Genomic DNA, 23,176 nt, shown 5'->3' with positions numbered 1-23,176 from the left:
TCTTTTCTTTCAATGAAAAAAAACACATCATGCCTTTCAAACACACACAACTTAAGCATTCAATTACCTTCATTTGCTTATTGATTTACATACAATCTAGCAAAGAAATACTGGAGATGAAACAATACATTTTCTCCAGCTCTTCTTTTTTTTGTTTAAAGATGAAATTAACTGTTTCATTTGTCTAGCTTATTGGGATCTGCTATCTCCCTGACTAGGTGGGTAATATCAAGAGCACATCTATTTATTATAAAGCCTGTGGTACCACTAATGCAGCAGCATTTATTTTGTTGATCTTATGTTTCCAAGTACCCTAGCTCTCGAGACAAAAAAGCTTCTCAGGAGAAGTAACTTGTTTCAGTGTTCTTGCAGAAAGACTGCTTTGTGACCACTACAGATCTGGCTACAAATCTCCACAGAGCATGCTTAAAACCACAGGTTGATGATGCCATTTCTGAAATACAAACATTTGTATTCCCATACAATCATTTAAGAGGAAGGCCATTCATTTGAATTTTACACTGATATGGCCTGTTTTAAATTTAAAATCGCTATGTGTCACTTCCACGCTCATTGTCTTAAAAGCACTCAGGGCCTGGGTAAAAGCATAATGAGAAGAGCCTATTGTTATTCTGATGGTCCAGGAGACTCCACACTTTGCCTTTGTGTTGTCAGGAAATGACCCACCTGGTGTTCTAAGCATAGAGGCTTTACTGCTCAAGTGTTTTGTTGTGCTGAATACTACCTCTTTACACAGAGAGAGCATTGGCTGCAAAGCTGAGGCTGAAGAGGGTAAGGGTCTCTCCAGATAACCCCTCAGGAGACTTGGTATGTTTCCTCTCCTGGGAATACACAGCCTTATACATCTATGTACCGCTGCAGCTGTGAAAGCACATGAGGGCACTCAGGTAGGGTGAAAACACATCAGAGGTGGAGCGAAATGAAAATAAGATGCATGAGCATATATCCATCCTGAAGGAAAGTAGTATTGGCTTGATGTAAGTCAACTTTGGAGAAAGCTTTAATTGTGTTTTCAAGATCCACACAAGAAGCTCAGTGTCAGTCTCTTTTTAAGTTAAATCAGTTGAATCACATTAGTCTGTGTCAGTCCTTCACACTTAGAGAAAAGGAATCTGAGCTAACACACTGTCCAATTAACAACTTCACAGACAAAGAGCATTGTCCACAACTTCCCCCTCTCATTCAATAATTCTAACAGGCTCACTGATTAGCACGAAGACCATGTCCACAGATGATAATCACACCTAAATAGTATGTGGTACTCACACTTGAATAAAATGACTATGCAACACCAGTGTGCTGTTGAAAACTATGGAGAATCATTTTGACTTAAGTCATTCACTTCATTCTGCTTTATTGGTCCTGTTTATCCTGTTTACTAAATCCAAACTGAGACGTCAGCCAAGGGACACAAAAGCAGCAAAAAGAGGGGAGAAAGAAGGGAAATACACCGAGCCAAGTCTCCTCTGTGTGTTTGTGGGTGCTGATGAGCAAGGCTGAGAGGATATGGAGAGGGTTTCCTACGGGGCAGCAGTCTGCTCTGAATGGGCCAGCTGTTCTCTGCTCATTCTCGTATCCCTGTGCCCACTGCGCAGCCAGGCTCTGCCAAAAAGAAGGACAGACACAGCCTCGCCACATAACACACGGTGACAAAGCCTGCTTTTATGAGGGGTTCCATTCGGAGGTGACCAACAGGCTCCAGGATAACTGTGGAGACCATATGCTCTAATCAAGGCATAGCTTCTGCTCCTTCTTCATCTTTCTCCTAAGGATGTAGTCCACCTCCGTTCAACCCACTGACTGGCCCGGCCTGACCTGGCACGGCTAGGCTACGGGTGGCCTTGGGCCCCCAGAGAGGTGTTGATGGGCTTGGAGTCCAGGCCTGGATGCCCTGCTAGTGGCCTGCTGACAGTGACATGTGGGCCTGCTGACAGAGCACTGAGGGGGAGCTGAGAGGAGAATGGTGAAGCAACATAGCCAGACATCTGCGGACTTGTGTGGGGCAGCAGGATGTCAACCCTGAGGTAGAGGGGTGGAGAGTAATGGATGCCTCTACTTTGTTTGTCATCGAGTGTAAAGACAGGCACATATGGACAGAGCATAAGGACATAATGGACCAACTGGGTGCAGTCAGTTAATCATTCACCTCTGCTAGTGACTCTTCACTTTCTGGGAGTGACAGACCTTGAATGTCTTCAGCCTGCTGGAAATGATTCCACTCTACAAAGTCAGGAAGTTTACATAGAAGCATGACATGATGAAGCTTGAAGGTTTTCGAATTAACCTTGTTTTCTTATCTCAGTGAAAGATTGCGTGTTAAAGGGCATAAATGCACAGATTTATTGAGATATCATTAATATTATCGTGATCCCAATCATTCTGCACAATCAGCACAAGAAGCAAAACAGGCATAGGAATTGTTCTCTGTAAACAAAGTAATTCATTATATTCACCAGGCAATAATCACAGCATGTCAAGATGTAATTACTCTTTAATCTCACTTACAAATGGACTCCATCGCAGAATCTATTTTTCATCAGAAAGAAGAAATGAAATGCTGCTTTTATTAAGGCCTACAGTCATATTTTCCATGCTACATATGAAGAAATGCTACACTTACCAATTCAATAATGAGTGAGAGGGTCAATATTTCTGATACCAGAAATAATATTCAGATACCAGATAGGGAAGCATGCTTATTCTGTTTCTGTTGTTCATGCATTTTTCCTGCACAGTATCAGCACCAAAACATTCATAAATTCCACACTCCAATAGCATCCTCCTGCTCAGACACAGGTTTCTTGGTTGAATCAGTGCCAGGTATCCCAGCATGCATACACAAGAAGTGTCTCAGTTCAATACATGAAGCAGAAATCTCTGAATGATGTGCACTGACTGTTGACAGAAAGGATAAATATTATACAAAGTGTCTTCCAGTTCTGCAACTGGTTTGTGAGTAGTTTGCATACATATAGGTAAACAAGCACACACACAAGCACATGCTTATAACACTGAACCCTGAGACACACAGCACCACTAACAACAAAATCATCAGTGGCAGAAGACATGGACTACCAACACCACCCACAGTTATGCCCACAGACATAATGTACATGCATTATGGCCTCTGTAATTCACCTGCTGCCTGTGTAAGCAACACATCTCCTTGTCTGCCACATCTGCTTGGGCTTAATGAGCTCTGAGGCCTGATAATGAAATTACTGCCTGCAGAGAACAGCACTGAGGAGAGGTTTCCTTCCACTGGGTGCATTGAGGACCAGCCAAAAACAGACATTCATAATGCTGTCAGTGCTCATTACAGAGAGTGCAACACTGATGTGCCTGCATATGTGGAAAAAAGACAATATGTACATGGACATGTAGACATGTTGTCAGCCATCTTGTCTGTAGTCGTTACCCAAAATACACTGATGTGTGTGCAATAGAAACTGATGCTGGTGCACTGGAGGACCTTTCTAGCACACGTTGCAACACTTGATGTGTCTCCTTTTGGATCTCTGACTGGTGAAGGCTCTAACAGTGACCGGTGCACCATAAAGCCACTCTTAACAGGATGGAGGATTTTCTGCTGTCAGTGAGGCCTGAAAAGTGGAAATGTCACCAGTTCAGATTTTTGTAATATGTATTGCCAATCTCTTCACTTGCACTGCTTCAGCCCCAAAGCTTTGTGTGCTTGTCAGGGCGACCAGTGTCTGAGTCACGTACACGTCCAAATATAATGCAGGCTGACAGCGCTCAATACAAATAAGCTTTGACATTAATTCAAAACATGATGTAACATTCTACATTGATACATTGTGTGTTTCAGTGGGTGTGCTGCAGCTCTGTTTCATAGCAACCTTACTAAATCCACTAAAATAAGCAAATGTGTCCATTTAAGCAACAATATATTGGAGGATATGAAAATTCTTTCTTACTACAGTCTAAATATTCTACTGTGTGGCTCTGATTACAAACCAGGAAGCAAATGTGCCTTGGATAGATGAACGGTACATTAGAAGGTTGAAAGATATGATCATGTTTGTCTGTGTGTTCAGCCGCGGTCGTCCAGTGGCTAGCTGACAGTGAAGTAACAGTGTGCCTTGTTTCTTTAGAGGTTGCGTCAGTCCACAGATGACACATCTGACTGATTAAACAGACACATACTTGTTGAAAAGTTACAGTGATGTCATTTAGTTCAAACCACTAATTACACAGATGAGAAATTCACAATTTAATTGACCTGCTTGGATTCCCTAAACACAGTGGTTTCTTATACACCTACAAAAATGAAACCGTCCACTGCCCTTCTTGTTTGTTTGTTCCCAACAAAAATCAATAGTAGTTCTGTATTCTGAAGGCACAAATCATGTGCAATCAAAAAGCCCAACTGTCCACCACAGAGGCTTCAGGTCCAGGTCAGCCAGCCTAGGCTTCATTGCCTTTGATGATCCCCTGAAGTCCCAGATGTCCAGAGGTCACCTTCCCACTGTAGTTTTCTTAGGTAACTTCACACTCCACTGGAAACCACATGCCTCCCTTCCTGTGACTCACTGACTCACTTTCTTCTGGTGTTTTTTTATCTCCTGATTTTGTTCTCCTTCTGCTTTCAGTCTGAACTGCCAACATGACTCACCTCTAATACATGTGGACTGACGGTAGATAGCCGGACAGAGAAAGAATGAAGCAGACAGACAGATGTAGATACAAAGAGGCTATGTCTCCAGTCCTCTTAAAAGGTCAAGAAAACAAAAGAAAACATGAAAGACTACATTGCTACACTTGAAAAATAGGGCGTGACAATTTAACATCTTTTAAACAGAACTCTTCTGTGGCGGGTTACAGTCGACCAATGAATCACGGTTAAACACAGTTGTACCTACTTACCTAATCAGTTGCTCACAAGATTATAAATTCAGCTATATGGCCAGAGTGGTGGCTATTTTAGCATAAATAAACAGCTTTAGATCCAACCTGGCTTCCTGTCACTAAAAGGAATGAATTATCCTGAAAGGTACTTTTCTTAATAAGAAAGTAACATCAGTCCCTGTCAGACCAACAAGAATGTGGTTGGATGAGAGTGTTATACAATCATTCACCACAGTCCTATCTGCATAGTAGTCAAAGCAAGCATTTATGTCCCCACTGCATCAGTGCTGCTTCCACACACTTTTTCAATCTGTGCTGGACAACTGAAGGGAACAGGGAAAGTTCAGTGCCTTACACTGAAACAAACCTTTTAATCTTAAGAGATGTTTTGTTTTGTTTTTTTTCAATATAAGAATTTCTTTGGAAGCCTGGACAACCTATACATGCCAGATACCAATGTGGTAAGAGAGAAGGGTTGTGTGAGACAGCAAAAGAAGCAAAAGACACAGAAATCCACTACTCCAGTACTCAGCATCCACTGCCCCACATCAATATAGTGATCTGTATTTCCACAGATCACAGAGCTGGGGGTTAACAGTGTGCCCTATGCTCCTGACAGAGGTCACCCAGGACAGGCTTGCTGTGGGGTCCTACATAGAGAGTCTGTGCTTCTCTCTGTCCCTGGATCCCTTAATCACCATGACCAAAAAGTCAATGCAGTGCACGAGTCAATTACCTGGGGAGGAGAATTCAAAGCGCCACGTGATCCAGGAGTTTCCCTTATCCAGACCACCAATCTTTCTGACAGCCAAATCATAGGCATCTTATTGGATTCGCTGGAGAAGGAGATCTTTACATTAATAATTCACTCTGTCCATGGCTGCATCTCATCTCCTTCTGTGCTACAGAGAGTGAGACCACACTTATGATCACAGCAGGCAAGAAAATGCAATGCTCGAATGGAAATGAACCGGTTTCGCTGAACTACCTCATTCTCTGCTTCTCTCTCCTCTTATTTGTTTTTCTATTGTTTTTTTTCACTTCCATCTCCCTACCTATTCAGGTCATCCAGTGATAACAATTCTGCGCCATCTTTCTCACTGTCACAACGTCTCAATCTCTCACACTCACACTTTGTAGGGGGATGCCATTGAAAACAGCAGATAAATGACAGCTTTGAATATACTTTCTGACTCTCATCTAAAAGACTTATTCCAACCTAAAAAGGTAGATAAACTATTCTAGTATCTTAAAGTTTACTTTCAAAAAGGTCACTTTGGAGTGCCTGTTCTGCTGTCGATAGTGTGCTGGAGCTCTCCCTCCCTCCATTCTCTCCTCTCTCTTCTCTTCTCACTGACCCATGCTGCTCAGATGCTTACAAACCTATAGTCTTTCCTTCTTCAATTTCACTTTTATCCCCTCTCTACATTATCTGTGCTCTCCTTTCTTTCATCTTCTTCCTTTGCCTCCATCCCATTTTCTTCTTGCCAGTGGTCTCCTGCTGGTGATGGAGAGCCAGATCCCCCTATGTGAGCTGCTGCCCCTAATGAGGCTCCTCGGCCACACACCGTATCAAATTAAGAGACTGCACCAAACTATTACTGTCAGGAGTCAGGTTTGAGCCAGGGCTTTTATTTTGGTGTTTTGTTATGTTATCCTGATTCTTGCTTTATTTTCTGTTTCTGTATTTACTTCCTGTTTTATTTTGAAATCACTGACCTCCCTCTTGTTTCAGGTGTCTTGACTTCCCCTTCCTCGTGTGCTCCCTCCTCCTCCTGGGATTACCTGCTCCTCCCTAATGTGTGCCACCTGTGTCTCATTGTCTCCAAGCCTCCCTTGTATATCTAGTCTGTCTTCCCTTCACTCGGTGTCAGTTTGTTTTGTGTCTTTGCGGGTTCATGTCGTCCTCTCTACGCCTTGCCAGCCTTCACGGACTTTGACCTCACGCCATGGTAAAACCTTGTTTGCCTTGTACCTTTTTGAACCTCATGCTAAGAAGAGCCCTTTTGACTTTTGGAACTGACTGGAGTTCGCTTTGATTTGTTTGTTGCGAGAAATAAATGACTTTGATTGTTGAGAACCGCTCCTGTCGTGCACTTGTGTCCTCTCCTCATCGCTGAGCCTTGACATTACAAACTGACCATAATGGACACAGCAGACAGTGAGTCGGTTCAGTCGGCCTTCTCTGGGCATGAATGCCGTCTCAGGCAGCAGGAAGAGCAACTCGAGCGCCTCCACCAAGCCTACGTGGAGCTCTCAGGGAACGCCAAACGGCAGTACGACGCCCTGAGTGATCAGCTCAGCAGGCTCGCCCACCCGCTCCAACAGCAGCAGCCTCCTGTTAACCCACCTGCCATCCCAGCGGAGAACGCCGACGTCGCCGTGCCTTCACCTGCTTCGGCACAGCCATCGACCTTCCAGATCCCCGTGGCCCTTCCAGAGCGCTACTCGGGCGAGTCAGGTGACTGCCGCCCATATATTACCCAATGCAGACTGCTGTTTGCTCGACAACCATCCGCCTTTCCCACCGATGAATCTAAGATCTCCCTCTTCGTCTCCTGTCTTTCCGGACGGGCTGAGGCGTGGGCTACGGCGGAGGTGGACAACGCCACACCAAACTGCGCTACCTACAAGACCTTCATTGCTGCCTTCTCCCAAGTTTTTCAATGGTCTCGGCCGGGCAGAGAGGCAGCCCGCTCCCTGTTCAACCTCTCGCAAGGAGCTCGCAGCGTGATGGATTATGCCATTGAATTTAGATCTCTAGCCACAGACAGCGGGTGGAATCAAACTGCTCTGTATGACGCCTTTTTGAATGGGCTTTCAGATCAGCTTCAGGACAGGCTGATATCCGTGGACTTGCCCCCCACGCTTGACAATTTGATTTCTTTAGTGACTAGGATAGAGAACAGGCTACGTGATCGACATAAGCCTCTGTGTTCTCCGGTTAGGGTGAGCAACCACACGCCTTCACTAACACCCTTTCATTCATCCTCCACAGGTGAACTTCCACCAGCCACGCAGGTAGAAGAGCCCATGCAGCTGGGTCGTAGCCGCCTTACCCCACTCCAACGGGAGCACCGGAGGCGGTCGGGTGAGTGTTTTTACTGCGGTCAGAAGGGTCACATGGTTGCTGCTTGCCAGCTTCGCCCAAAATGCCCCCGCTCGTCGATAACTGTGGGCAATCTGATGAGGGGGGGCCCATTGCCCACAAAAGCAAATTCATGTATTTTGGATGTTTCTATTCTGTTTAAGGGTGGCTCTCTTCCCACCAAAGCGCTTGCGGACTCCGGGTCCGAACAGAACCTTCTTGACTTCGAGCTGGCCAGACAGGTGGGCATACCTATGACTCCCCTGGATAAGTCCATTCCTGTCACTTCACTAAATGGAAATCTGGTCTCCACAGTAACATCTATCTCTGCCCCCATTCATTTAGTAGTTTCTGGTAACCATCATGAGGTCATTAAATTTTTCATTTTTTCCTCTCCCCAAAACCCAGTAGTTCTTGGACACCCCTGGTTCGTTTTGCACAATCCCATAATTGACTGGCCCTCCAGCCGAATCACCGGCTGGAGTGATCACTGCCACGCCACCTGTCTGCGCTCAGCTCGACACCCAAGCTATGACCCTCCTGACTCGGTGGAAACGCCGCCCTCGCCTGATTTGTCTCTAGTGCCTCCAGAGTATCACGACCTGGCTGCCGTGTTTAGCAAAGACAGGGCTCTCTCCCTGCCGCCTCACCGCCCATATGACTGCCCCATTGACCTCCAGCCCGGAGCTTCCTTGCCTAAGGCCAGGCTGTATAGCCTGGCAAAGCCCGAGCGTGAGGCAATGGAGCAGTACATTTCGGACTCTCTGGCATCAGGCATAATCAGACCGTCTTCTTCCCCTGTGGGTGCTGGTTTCTTCTTTGTAGGGAAAAAAGACGGAACTCTCAGACCCTGCATAGATTACCATGAACTTAACCAGATCACTATCAGGAACACTTACCCTCTTCCACTCATGAACTCTGCCTTCGAATCTCTCCAGCAGGCTCGGATCTTCACCAAGCTCGACCTCCGTAACGCCTACCATCTGGTGCGTATCCGCAAAGGTGACGAGTGGAAAACCGCCTTTAACACCCACCTCGGACATTTTGAGTATCTGGTTATGCCCTTCGGGCTAACTAATGCTCCTGCAGTGTTCCAGAATCTTGTTAATGATGTTCTTCGTGACTTCCTGTATCGTTTTGTGTTCGTCTATTTAGACGATATTTTGGTGTTTTCCAGGAGCGCCACCGAACACAGGCGGCATGTTAGGATGGTGCTCCAGAGACTGCTTGAAAACAAGCTGTTTGTGAAGGCTGGCAAGTGCGAATTTCACTCACCCTCTGTTTCCTTTTTAGGTTACGTGGTGGCGGGAGGGGAGGTGAGATCCGACCCGGGGAAAGTCAAAGCCGTGCTGGAATGGCAGACCCCCGACAGCCGTAAACAGCTTCAGAAATTCTTGGGGTTCGCGAACTTCCTGAGGAGGTTTATCCGGGGTTACAGCACGGTGGCGGCTCCCCTGACGGCTCTCACCTCCCCGGCAGCTCCTTTTGTTTGGACACCTGAGGCAGATGCTTCCTTCCGCCACCTTAAGTCTTTGTTTTCCTCCGCGCCTGTCTTGATTCAGCCAGACCCCTCCAACCAGTTCATTGTCGAGGTTGACGCCTCAAACTATGGAGTTGGGGCGGTCCTATCTCAAAGGTCAGGGCAAGACAACAGGGTGCACCCTTGTGCCTACTTCTCCCGCCGGTTCACCCCGGCGGAGAAGAATTATGATGTAGGCAATAAAGAGCTTTTGGCCATCAAGCTGGCCTTAGAGGAATGGCGTCACTGGTTGGAGGGGGCAGAACACCCCTTCGTAGTCTGGACAGATCATAAAAACCTGACCTACATCCGGACTGCGAAGAGGCTGAATTCAAGGCAGGCGCGGTGGGCTTTGTTTTTTGAAAGATTTAATTTCACTATTTCTTACCGCCCTGGCTCAAAGAATGGTAAACCCGATGCTCTCTCCAGACTCCATGAACCTCCTGGCTCTCCTCATGAACCAGAGTTCATTGTGCCTCCCTCCTGCGTTCTGGGGGCCCTGACGTGGCGGCTGGCCAATGAGATCCGGGAAGCCCAGGCAACGGATCCTGATCCAGGTGGGGGCCCCACTAATAAACTGTATGTTCCTCTCACCACGCGCTCCAAGGTCCTTCAGTGGGCCCATTCCTCCCGCCTAACCTGCCATCCTGGGGCTCGCCGGACAGAATCATTCATTCGCCGCCGGTTCTGGTGGCCCGGCCTAGCCAAAGATACTAAGGAGTTTGTGGCAGCCTGCACCACTTGTGCCCAGGCCAAGTCTAGCAACCAACCCCCTGCCGGCGAACTTCAACCTCTCCCTGTGCCAGGCCGGCCGTGGACACACATTGCGCTGGACTTCGTGACAGGTTTGCCCCCTTCCAGGGGGAAAACAACCATTCTCACCATTGTTGACCGCTTCTCCAAAGCAGCACATTTCATTGCATTGACTAAGCTACCCACTGCCTCTGAAACTGCCATGCTACTTATTAAACATGTCTTCCGGCTCCACGGCATCCCCAGTGACATTGTTTCTGACCGTGGGCCTCAGTTCATCTCGCAGGTTTGGCGGGCCTTCTGTGCTGCCTTCGGGACCAACGTCAGCCTCTCCTCAGGGTTCCATCCCCAGACCAACGGCCAGACGGAGAGGGCTAACCAGGACCTAGAAGCCGCTCTCCGATGTATCTGCACCCGCCGTCAAGCATCATGGAGTTCGGACCTGCCATGGGTAGAGTACGCTCACAATACACTCACCTCATCTGCCTCTGGTCTCTCTCCCTTCGAGTCCTCCCTAGGATACCAACCTCCTCTATTCCCTGAAGATGAGGCAGACATCGCAGTGCCCTCCGTCCAACACCATTTCCGGCGGTGCAGACGCATCTGGAGGGAGGCCCGTGCAGCCTTGCTACGATCTTCTGCTCAAAACAAGCGGCTGGCTGACCGTCACCGCTCCAAGGCTCCATCCTATGCCGTGGGTCAATCAGTCTATCTCTCTACAGCCAATATCAAGCTTCGCACCGAATCCAAAAAACTCTCTCCACGATTCATTGGCCCTTTTCAAATAATAAAGATTGTGAATCCAGTCTCCGTCAAGCTCCGCCTTCCAAGAGCCATGAGGATACATCCGGTGTTCCATGTCTCACAGTTGAAACCGTACATTTCCAGTCCTCTCCAACCCACTGCCGCTCCTCCGCCACCTCCTCGACTCATCGACGGTCAGCCAGCCTTCACCGTTCGTCGACTCCTGGATGTGAGACGTCGGGGCAGGGGCCTTCAGTACCTGGTCGACTGGCAGGGATACGGCCCTGAGGAAAGGTCCTGGGTCCCCACATCTCGGGTCTTGGACCCTACCCTTATCCGGGCTTTCCATCGCCGACATCCGGATAAGCCAGGAGGTGCACCTAGAGGCGCACGTTGAGGGGGGGGTACTGTCAGGAGTCAGGTTTGAGCCAGGGCTTTTATTTTGGTGTTTTGTTATGTTATCCTGATTCTTGCTTTATTTTCTGTTTCTGTATTTACTTCCTGTTTTATTTTGAAATCACTGACCTCCCTCTTGTTTCAGGTGTCTTGACTTCCCCTTCCTCGTGTGCTCCCTCCTCCTCCTGGGATTACCTGCTCCTCCCTAATGTGTGCCACCTGTGTCTCATTGTCTCCAAGCCTCCCTTGTATATCTAGTCTGTCTTCCCTTCACTCGGTGTCAGTTTGTTTTGTGTCTTTGCGGGTTCATGTCGTCCTCTCTACGCCTTGCCAGCCTTCACGGACTTTGACCTCACGCCATGGTAAAACCTTGTTTGCCTTGTACCTTTTTGAACCTCATGCTAAGAAGAGCCCTTTTGACTTTTGGAACTGACTGGAGTTCGCTTTGATTTGTTTGTTGCGAGAAATAAATGACTTTGATTGTTGAGAACCGCTCCTGTCGTGCACTTGTGTCCTCTCCTCATCGCTGAGCCTTGACAATTACAACCCAAACCCCCCCTCAGCAGGGCCCCTGGGCAGACCCAGTGCCTCACCGCACCGCACCGTGCAACGATTGCACCCCGTGATTGATACGATGTGATGTAAACAAAGACACTATAAGGTAGTGACAGAGACAGAGAAATGGAGACAAGTTACAGATGGACACAAATCTGTATTCTTCCTGTAAAGGAAAACACCAGCCTTTTCAGAGAGTAATTATCCTCTTGATGGAATAAGTAATGAGGGGAAAAGGTCACAGATTGCCCATGTGAAAAATGTCCATTTTCTATCAGCTGCAGCAACTGACTGAAGCAATTGCCAATCAAGGTCTCTGTAAAAGCTAAAGTGTTAGGACGCACAGGTAATTTGCAAATGTGCCATTTCTCTTTGAATGCCTGTTGCAAAATTAGTCATTTTAATGATTTAAAATTCGTATCTTTCACCATCAGTCTTAATATACGCAGCTTGGATAGGAATGTATGCACAAGAGAGTGTGTTATGCTGTAACCATCCATCTGGCTAATTGGATTGCGAATCTTGGAACACACACTTGACATGCTCTGATAAGGTTATAATCTCCCTCGTGCCTCTGTACTGCTAGTACACTATTTTAATTAATTAGGCGCCTCTAGTTTAAGCACTGTATTCCTACATAGCTGTAAAAGAAGACAGACCAGTGTGTGAATGGCAGTCAACATCACAGTTACAGCATTAATTGATATAGTATACATCTGTTCATTGTTCAGCGCAGAGATGTATGTAGACATAAAAAAGGAAAGGGTAAATGTTTAAATCGAGCTATAATAATGGCTGGAGTACTCTGCAAGGAGAGATAACGGCGTGTGTCTGGAAGACAAACCCAGAGAAGGTCATTCCTGAATAAATGTCACCAGTAAATTGGGTTCCAAAGAGAAAAAAAACATCCCTGTGTTATTTTACAAGACAACAAGGTCCCTATAAAGGAGCTTAGTCCATAGACTATCAGTGTGAAAACAGGAATACTACTGTCTCCTGGCTCGAGTGATAGAGAGGACAAAAACCACCATGAGGACAGACAGATGCAGAAGACACAGACACAGGTGGCAGAAAGAGAAAAGGCAGCAATGTATAGAGGACACATAAAAACAGGAAGAAGAGGCCAGATAGAGTCAAGGGAGAGAGATGCAGTGCTAGTTTAAGATGACAGCTTCATCACAGTGCTCTGGCTGCTCAAACCCTCCGAATCCAACCCTCTTGTCAACAGACCTCTCCAGCTCCATTATTCTCACTGAACAGCAGTTACAGACCAGTCTCTTCAGACCTCGCTCTGTTGACACAGACAAGCACAAACCACTGTCCACATAAACTACCACATTACAGTTATCGAAGGAAATGTTTCCAAAATCATCATTCAATCATTTGTTTTAATCAAGGCAATCCACCTCCACACTATCACGTACAAGGCTTTTTATTCAGAATGTTTAGTTGAAATTGCTAATATGATACACTGAGTTTAAAATATGCCTTTCTGTATGCTGTGCAGTGTATCCCCCATTCTCTCTCTTTCCTTTAATCTCTCTTTCAAACACACAGAAAATAGGATATAAAGCCAGGGTTATGATTGAAGGGCTTCGTCAAATAATACAAGGACAAGGTGAATCCAGAGGTATTGATCCTAGTGAGCTTAAACAGAAGATGAGTATAGCCCAAAACATTAAGGTTACAGATATTCTCCAACACTAGCTGTAAGCTTAGCCCTTTATTATTTATTAGGTAGTTTACACAACATGTTTACTAAATACAGCCTCAAATATCCTACTGTTCACAGTAATACTGACAAGACCACAAAATGTAATGAAGCATGTCTGTATGCTACCAACATACATCCCTGTATGGAATCTTTTTGTACTGGTTTTATTGCATTAATGTTCCCGAGAGTGTTTATCTGGTGTTACTCAGCCTTTTTTCAGCCTTTGCCCATCTGTTCCTGTCGTATCCTTCAACAGCTGCAGAGTGCGAGTTGCCCACTTGCACACACTCACACCTAAAAGCTCTGTCACACCAGAGTGTCAACAGGCTCGATTTCCACTTCAGCATAGACGTGGCCGGCACAAAAAGCACAGGTCTGCTATCAGATTGGTGCCATCTCCCTGTCTATTATTAATTCACTGAGTCTGTCATGCTGCCTCTCTGTCTCAACAGCCATTAAACTCAGGCCAATAACCTCCACCAAGTAACTGCCTGCAACAAAGACACAAGCTACAGCCTGAAGTTCATTCACCACTTCAGGGCAAATGAATACTTGACATATCAAATGACTCAGAGAAAAGTGTGTATGTACTTACAACAGCTGTTTGTGTGTCTGTATGTGTGTGTGTATTAACAGGGCTCATGCATGTGAGCTGCAGGCCCCAGGTAGCCAGCAGCGAGTATGAATTCTGCCCTGTCCTCCTCTGCAGTGGTCCAGACATGGATTAATGGTGTCATTAATCTTACCTTTAAAATGAATGACTTCAGCACCTCCAACCTGCGCCAAAGTGGCTGCCCGGTCCCTCATCCCTGCACTCCACCCCCTCCCCCTTCCCACTCAGCTGTAACGGATGGATAGTGGCTCTGCCATCCTATCCATCCTTGGCTTGGCACAGCCTGGCACAGCAGGAAATCAGAGGCTAGCAAAAACTCTCTTGCCAGTACACGCTGCGTGACTCGGACTCTGGTCTTTGTGTTCAAGTGTGTCTGTATGCTCTCAACTAGATCAGATGCAGGGCGTACACAAAATGTATGAAAGCTTTCCACTCCCTGTTTACATCAAATGCACGTTTTCCTTTGCATATCACAAAAATGGGTCCACTGCCCACCTCAGAGAAGGCATATGTAGTAGGTCTGATAAAAGGATCTATAGAGTGATTTGCATACTGGAAATGCTCTGTGGAAATCATGCTGCCTGCTAAATTTCCAATGCACCAACCTGCTCGGCTTCAGGAACCAGCTGTTGGCTGTTGAAGTTACTTCATTGCATTTTAATCAAAAGCAAAACAGTGATGTGATGTGACATTATGTGTAGTAATGTCAGATAAACATTTATTGTTGTTTAAGCTGCTAATCATTTTCTTCGTGAATCCATCTGTCCAACGTCACAGAGAAAATCCTGCACGGCTGTCATGTCTTCCACTTTTTTCTTGTCTAATCTATTAATAATGTAAAAATAGAACATATAATATAAATATTTAATTTGACATTATATTTACAAAGACAAACCTGTAAATCCTATAATTAGGGAAGCTAAAGACTAATGTTAGTTAATATTCTGTTGATTGATTGTTGCTGCAATAATGTCGGCTGGCTGTCCCAAACCCTTGGTGGTCAGTCACAGGGTCTGATATTATTAGCTGCTAAATTGTTCACTTCACAATAATGACACTCCATGTGTCAATATCTGGTGTAAATGTCAAACACACCGACAACTGTGCACTATGCTGTGTGTGAGGCTAGCTTTAGATACAGGATACATCACTAAGTGAGGGGGAGGGAGGTTATCAGGGTGAGTTACAGATTTCTCATTCCCATCTTCAATAAGTCGTCAGTCTTCCTGCTCTTAGCCCTCTCCTCCCACCTCCTACACCTTCCGCTCTTCAGCTGCTGCCAAATGACCCTCCACACCACAGAGGCTGCTGCCCATTATCCAGACACAGCCTGACACACACACACACAGGACTGTATGTCACTGTTAAAGTCAGAGAAACACTCAAAACTATTTTTAAAACGAGAGGAGATGAGAGGAAATGTTTGTTGTGAGCATGAGCTGTTATTTTAGCACAATCTCGTTGTTCTTGTATTGTAGCCTCCACGGGGCAACACAGAAAACTTAAATCCCTGTCATTTGAAGTGGATATTCATGCTACAATGTACTAATACTCCAGAACCAGAAATAGAAAAAATAGATGTAAAAATAATGCTCATTTATAATATTATTGCTTTTTATTCTTTTTTTTGGTTAAGGCTTCACAGATGAATCACACAACTGAAGAGAAGTCTGTAAATGTCATATCAAATGCTGTATCTTTGGTTTATTATATTGAGCTACATTTATGCCTGCCCCATATATAAAAACATTAAGACTTCACCTGTGCCTGACAGCCTGATGTTAATTATTATTTGCAAACATTGCAGTTTCCTGTACAGAACAGCTCAACAGCAGGCTCCCTTTAAAACTTTCACTCCAGTGGGATCTAGTTACAGTTCTGTTTGTCTTGAAATAAAACCAGCTCTGCTCTCATTACATGCTGCATTTTGTTGACAAGACCATTTTTAAAAAGTTTAACTAATACGGGCCCAACAATAGCACCAGGCCAAAAAAAGGACCACCTGACACCAGCTCTGGGAATGTGGAGCACTGGGTTTGCATCACTCGGTACCACCCTGTCAGAGCAGTGGGTAATAACTGTCAGTCATTTTCTCATGGGATCATGTAGATGTGACATAAATGGGTAACTGACTTCTGACACAATCTGGCAAGCACTGAATGGGTCACAGGCATAAGGACTCAGGAAGAGAAGACGTTTCCTGTTTAATGAGCAGAACAAAGAAAATCTTAAAAATGGCTTCTCAGCATAGAAAGCCAGAAAAAAGAGGGCTTTTATTACAATTCATACAACAGTTAATTAACTCTAGAGGATCTACCAAGCGGTCACACCTTTCAACCCAACATGTTCAGTTATAGTCTAAATTAACATGTGAATTAAGACACTTTAGTGGATGCTGTGACATCATTCAGTGTCCCTGGTGACCCTAAACATTATTTGCTTACTGTGGCCAACTGCAATGGAAACTGGGCCCACGTACTGTGCTCATCTCATGTCTGTCACAACTTGTTTGCTTCATGATTTCATTAGGAAACCTAACAGCTTTTTCCAACAGCATTTTCACTTTTGATTTCCATTAGTATGTGTGTTGTACTCATTAGTCTGTGGGTTTTTACAGGACATCTACTGTCACTGAATGCTTCTGAGGAACCTGTGTCTTTGTCAGCATATGTTAATGCACAACCAATTTTAAAAGAAGGTGCACATCTTTGTTAAAAAAAACTGTTTTGAAATATTGAAGCTGGTAAAACGAACAACTGCATGTTTGGCTCAAATACCCTTAAACAGTAGTTGTTGTGAGGCATGAGAGGAGAGTGTTAATTATTCACTTCCCCAGCCAGTTCTCAGCTACTGGCCTTGCTGTCCATGCTTATTTATAGCTGCCTATAATCAGCTAGGGTAATGCAGCAAAGTGTTGCTGAGGTAATTCTTAAGCAATCTTTCAAAAGCTCCTACTTTAATGTGAAAGAACAGAAAAACTAAACAAAACCAGAGACGAGAGGATAATTGCCATTGTATGCTATACTAAGACATGTCACATTTTCATACTACCAGAACAGGTTTCAAGAGCAGATCAAAAACACCTATCACCTTTGAAATGTGCCACTGTTGGTACATGCTCCGGATATTCCTAAGGTTACTGCCTGGAGCAATAAAAGCAGGGTTACAGGCCAAGAAATGTGCCGCCACATGTACCTGCCATCGCCTGGAGTGACTTTTCACTCTTTTGAGCGAGCGGGGAGGAGACGGAAACCATTCAACACTCCATGCCCCCATTCTTCGCCGCTAAAAAGTTCCCATTAACTCAACCACAGGTGGTGTAAAATGAATTTGTTCCCACTGTCTCTTGCCACTCTTTACCTTTCTCTGCCTGCCTGAGCCAGCTTCTCTTCATGGTTCAATCTTTTTTGTTACTTTCCCTCTTAATTCACCTCTAAATGTGTTCTTTCACCCACTCAAACTTGAGCCAAACTGGTAATGATCCTGGCATTTATATAATAGAGCCAATGGGGGATTAGCACCACAGTATCATGAGTAATTGAAATGATCAACTCTATTGCTAATGACTCATCTCTTTGGCTCCGGATGCTAGTCTCCACATCATTGGGAGAGTGGTGCAGTGCCTGGAGACATTTCCCAGCACATTTCTCAGACAGAGAGAAAGAGGGGGGGGGGAATAGCGTACACCCATCTACCATGAGTCAAACACTATGGAAAACATCAAGGTTTTTCCCTTTGGGCATTCTGGCCCTGTTGCACAACTCTCCTGCTGCTAAATGACGGAGCATGAACTGAAAGATGGGATAAGGACAAATTGAGGTTACAACTTTGACTCAGTGTGTAATAAATTCACTGCTGGCATAAAATATTTCACACCGGAGGGGTTATTTTTGCCTGATAACCCCACATGCATACATGCACCCCGGCACACACACACACACACACACACTTCCGGTGCAGTGGCTTGAGGCATGGCAAGTGGGGCAGCCTGCAGTTTATTTGTTCAGGAGAGCTCAATCATGCAAACTGTTTGCACAACCGGCCTCTCCCGTACTGTGGGAAAACTCTCACATGGTCGTCTGTCTGTATGAGGATGAGTGTGCGTTCATTGAGAAACTGTTTGACGTAGACTGCCTTGCAGTACTAGTCCAAGCCCTTGTACTTGTCAGTGTAACAAGTCTCAACAGCTACAACAATGTATGACAGAATGGAGTCAAGTGGAGCAGATAAAGAAACACTGCAGTGAGTTGATTCAAGCTTTTCCTCCAGTAGCTCAACAACAGATAAGACGCTGTGTGTCTGTCTGTGTGTAGGAGTATATATCTGTGTGTATTTATATGTGTGAAAGAGAAGGCAAGAGACGGAAAGTTTTTGCACAGGTGTGAAATCTGTCATACATAAACCCACAAATAAAATACAGCCTATAAACACAATGTTTCTAAGTCAATGCACACACATTCAACAGATTCACACGGATGCAAAGATAGCACATGCTACAGCCGACGCGTGTAGACATGACAAACACTTGAGGAACTCCGGAAACACACGTGCAGGGAATGTTGTAAAGACAGAGCGGCTGTGCACACGTCTTCACATAACTGCAGGTGGTGCAATGAGCCCTGGCTGCAGCCAGTGTGGAGGCGGGGGGTGCTGGGGGCTGGATTTTCAGGTTAAGGAAGTTGTGACATGCCCCTCCAGCAGGCCCATAAATCAGCTGGCTCAAGCTCACTAAGGATGGCTCTTGGGGGAAAAAAAGACTCGGAGCATGCAGCCCATAGGCTCTCTCTCTCTCTTCTCTCTCTCGCTCTATTTCTTTCTTTCTCTCTCTCTCACACACGTACAAAAAGTCATGTAGAGAGGCCCAATAGTGTGCGTGCCAACAACACGCACATGCAAACAGCAGGAATGCATACTTTGTTACGTAAACGACTGTGACAGTCATCGCCTCAGGTCTTACATGCCACACCTCCCACTATGTGGTCCTGTATGTGCCTTTGTGTGTGTGTAAGGTGTGAATGTTGTGCAGTCAAGAAATTATAATTGTGTCTTCGAAATGACACCTCTAGTTTAAACAAAATTTTCTTTGAAACTTGATTTGTCTGCATATATGCAGCCATTTCAAATAAAATCTGTAGAAACAAAAAATAATGGAGGAGATGAGACAAAACAGATTAACTGGAATAAGACATTGGAGAAATGCTTTTGTAAATTCCAAGCAAAATAATGTTAAATGAAGAGTGTCAAGTAAGTATGTAAAATGCACCAAATCTCTATAATAAATGCTCTTCTTGTACCTGTAGATGATTCTGCTTGCAGTGTAAATAAGGGTAATCAATCAGGCTCCCAAACAGCTCATAAAATGCAAAATGCAGGACAGAGGGAAGGAGGGTGGAAGGCTTTTTAATAAGCAAGTGACCTCATACTTGCTGATCAGTCAGAAAAAAACTCCAACATCACTTAAAAGTGAGGTTTAAACTGAGGTACAGCAGCAAATTAATGTAAACAATGCTGTTTACATTCAGTTCCTCTGCTGAACTGCCAGGAGGATTATTTTTACTGCACAGTAAGTATTGTGTCAAATGTACAAAATCTGAGGGAAACACTGCACATTTTGACAAAAAACAAGCAGGGCTTCATAGAAACTCCACTGTATGTTATAGTTATGGACACTTCTTAATCTTTGGAATCATTAATGGAACAGCTTAGTCACACTCTAGTTTTAAAAAGCTGCCTTTAATCTATTTACCACTAAATCTCTGCTAAAAGCACTGCAAAACCACAAGCAGTGACTCAGGATTCTAATCTCAGGTGGATGCCCAGCTCCAGGCATTTATGACATGGATTTGCCTCTGCATGTGTCAGAACACATAGAAATATGAGCTACAAATGAGTGTATCCAAAGATTGTTATCAAGACCTCAAACTGTCTTTAAAATGTCTTAATTGACAGCATAAGACAGCTTCAACATCGTCAGCAGCTCCAAGGTAAACCTTGAAAGCTGTAAAGGTGAAGACACACTCAGCCGAATTTATGTTCATCCTACCTCTTGGAATTAATTGGGAACATGTTTTTATAAGAAACTGTCTTTTACACGCCTTTGATTTTACAAGTCAAGGTAGTTACAGCCCATTTTATGCAGCGGTATACTGACCGTTTTATAGATGGTATAAATTTGTCTGACTGTAAAGTAAAAACTTGCTCTGACAGCCATAAATAGAAAAGTTTCTGTTGTGTTGGCATGTTTGGAGTTTGGAGTCCATCTGCATCCGTCTGTGAAAGCAAGAGCTGGGATGAGAGGAGAGGAAGAATGTTTGAGCTGCAGCTACAACAGGCACAGAGCCGAAGAATTATTATTATTAACAAAAACTGTTTTGCCTGAAGAAAGAAAGGAGAAAAAAAACGAGATAAAAGAAAGCAAAAACAACAGGATTAGAGACAAGGTCCTTCTTTTGCTACAGTGCAGCAGTCCATGCAAAAGCTTCTCTCTCTCTTTTTTAGCTGACTAATTCTTAAGTGTGCAGTTCTGCCTGACCAAATGCTGTCAGAATGAGAGATGCAGCAATTACTCTATAGCCATAGTCAGTATGCTGACGTATTAGTGCAAGCATCTGGCCTTGCACAGTGGGAGAGTGAAAAGCGTCTGACCCTCATTACAAGGCTGAGATACCCTTGGGCAAGGCATTTAACCCCCAAATGTAGCATTACATTGTACTAATGTGTGTAACTGCTTGAACCTATAAAGTATTTCTTGTTTTGGTGCTTGTTGTTTATGCCCTCAACACTTATGTTTCAAGAAGTTCAGAAATATGCTTCCAAAGTGATTTAGTCATCTAAGATTATACTTTTAAATTGTGCACCAAGCATTCTAAGACACTACAAATGCTTTAAAACATCCACCCATGTAAGTACATAAAACCCATATATGTTAATAGTAAAGTCAACAGAAAACAGCAAACAAACATCTCTATTTAAAACAACACCCCACCAACGCATAGTCAATCAATGCTGATGATGAATGAGAGCAGAGAGCCTGAAAACAACCGCTTCTCAGATTCAAAGTCAGCAACAACCACAAAAAAATTTAATCATATCAAACAGACAACTGCTGCCAAAATAGTATCTTTAGTTAATGGAGTCAAACACAGAACTGTGATGAGTTAAAAAAAAAAAACTTGGAATCTGTTCAAGATTCAAGTGATACCACAAAGGCCTTGTTGAGATTTTTTTTTTTTGAGATTTTTTTTCCTCAGCTTCCTCATTCTGAGAGAAGCGATAAATCCTGAGTTTTGTACTCAGCTGAGGCAAAGACTGGGCCAGAGGTCAAACCAGTGAGACAGATCGAAACAAGAGATTGTCTGGAGGCCCATTAAAAGAAAATTGCTGAGGAGGGACAGAAACATTCATGTCTTGCCTTTGTGGGAGCAACATGTGGGATAGTGAGAGGTACAAGTATGTCAGTATATCACGATATGCTGTCATCAATTCCCGAAACATTATTCTGAGGCCAGCAGTCATAGCATTCCAGTCTTTGGTAGTAAGGTCTGTTGAGGGGAGGGAAACAGTTTGTTGCACAGTTTTCATTGTTCCTCTTCCTTTTTCTGCATATTCCTTGTCCTTTGTCACTGCAAGGTTCAACCACAGAATGAGTGCACTGTGACAAAGCTGTGTGGGGAATGTGGTTTAGCTAAATTCTTATGTTAGCACACAGCTATTGTTATCTCAGTAAAAAATACCTTTCTGGAAATCCCAGCAAGTGTCAGTCTTCATGTGCAAAACACCTCACCGTATCACTTGTAGGATTTTTAGGGTGAAAAAGTGAAAATGTTTTGACATCCTGTGTGACACACAGGTCATTTCCACTCCACTCACCCATCATGTACCGTGGCATCAAGGCCATCTGAGCCTCTTCATTAATTCATACGGCCATTATTCACACTGCATATTAATTAATGGTCCACTGAGACACGTATTCATTGCAAAGTAATGGTGAAGACACACATGATTACTTGTCACATCATTTTCGATTGCTAGAGGTGTGATGGCAGAAATAGTTGTTGAGTAGTGTTGATCTACCTGCCATCATCTTCTGGGCTTCATATGGCTCCATGTAGCCATCATTCTCAGTTGTCACTTTTTCTGTGGAGGTCTGGGTGCCTCCCGCTTGCTCCGCATCGAAGGGGTCCGCATAGTCTTCAAGGATAATGAGCTAAAGGGAGATAAAAATGGAAAGGTGAGACTGAGGGGGGGAAAGTGAAACAGCAAGAGGGGAATTCATTTTACCGCTCTGTTGAACATTACTACATGGGTATAGTGTCAGGAGAGATGCAATGACAGATACTGCTGTGGCCCAGGACAGGACCAAGCACTATCCACTGAGGCAAGCCAGAGGATAAAGGGAGAAACACATAAATAACACCCCACCTCTGTGTGCCTCAGCACACCACCACAATGCCTCAACTTTCAGCCTAACAGCACACTCTCTGCTACTGCTGGTCTGCCTAATTATATGATAGACTAGTGACAGGCCTACATTTCAAAAGTAGAGGAACGAAGACCACAACTGCTCAACTTTCTTAAGAGAAACAATTTGGCAGATTTATGCTGAGCTGGCAGTGAGCCACGTCTAATTGCAGTCTTGCTCTTTTGCTGAGCATTTTGTGCAGTAGATGGCAATTAGGTGGACGTCCTGAGACCCAGAAATACAGCTCAAACCTTTAGGGAGCAGAGCCAGTCTGAGTCTATAGTGCCTTGGGGGGGATATTTGTTTCCCTGAAACGGCCCTACCAGGGCCGCTTCAAGAGTAAATATCTTCCATTACAAGGAAAATAAACTCCTATCTTGGCCATCTGTCCTTCTGGTCATTGGATATAATGAGGATGTGTGGCCACAGGAGTTTGGACCTGT

General features: G+C 44.7%; 1 protein-coding gene across 3 annotated transcripts in view; it reads right to left on the bottom strand.

Moving 5' to 3' along the window:
• shf (Src homology 2 domain containing F) overlaps window positions 1–23,176 on the bottom strand; it is an 84,374-nt gene that overhangs the window by 47,214 nt on the left and 13,984 nt on the right. For all 3 annotated transcript variants that reach the window (XM_028401221.1, XM_028401220.1, XM_028401222.1), the window contains exon 2: window positions 22,346–22,478. In XM_028401221.1, coding sequence (XP_028257022.1) covers window positions 22,346–22,478 — 133 coding nt within the window. The remainder of the gene's footprint in view (window positions 1–22,345; window positions 22,479–23,176) is intronic.

The sequence above is a fragment of the Parambassis ranga genome, chromosome 3 (assembly GCF_900634625.1).
Source record: "Parambassis ranga chromosome 3, fParRan2.1, whole genome shotgun sequence".
Classification (NCBI taxonomy): Eukaryota; Metazoa; Chordata; class Actinopteri; family Ambassidae; genus Parambassis; species Parambassis ranga.
Note: the sequence above shows the minus strand (reverse complement) of the source record. Positions and strands in the feature narration are given on the sequence as shown.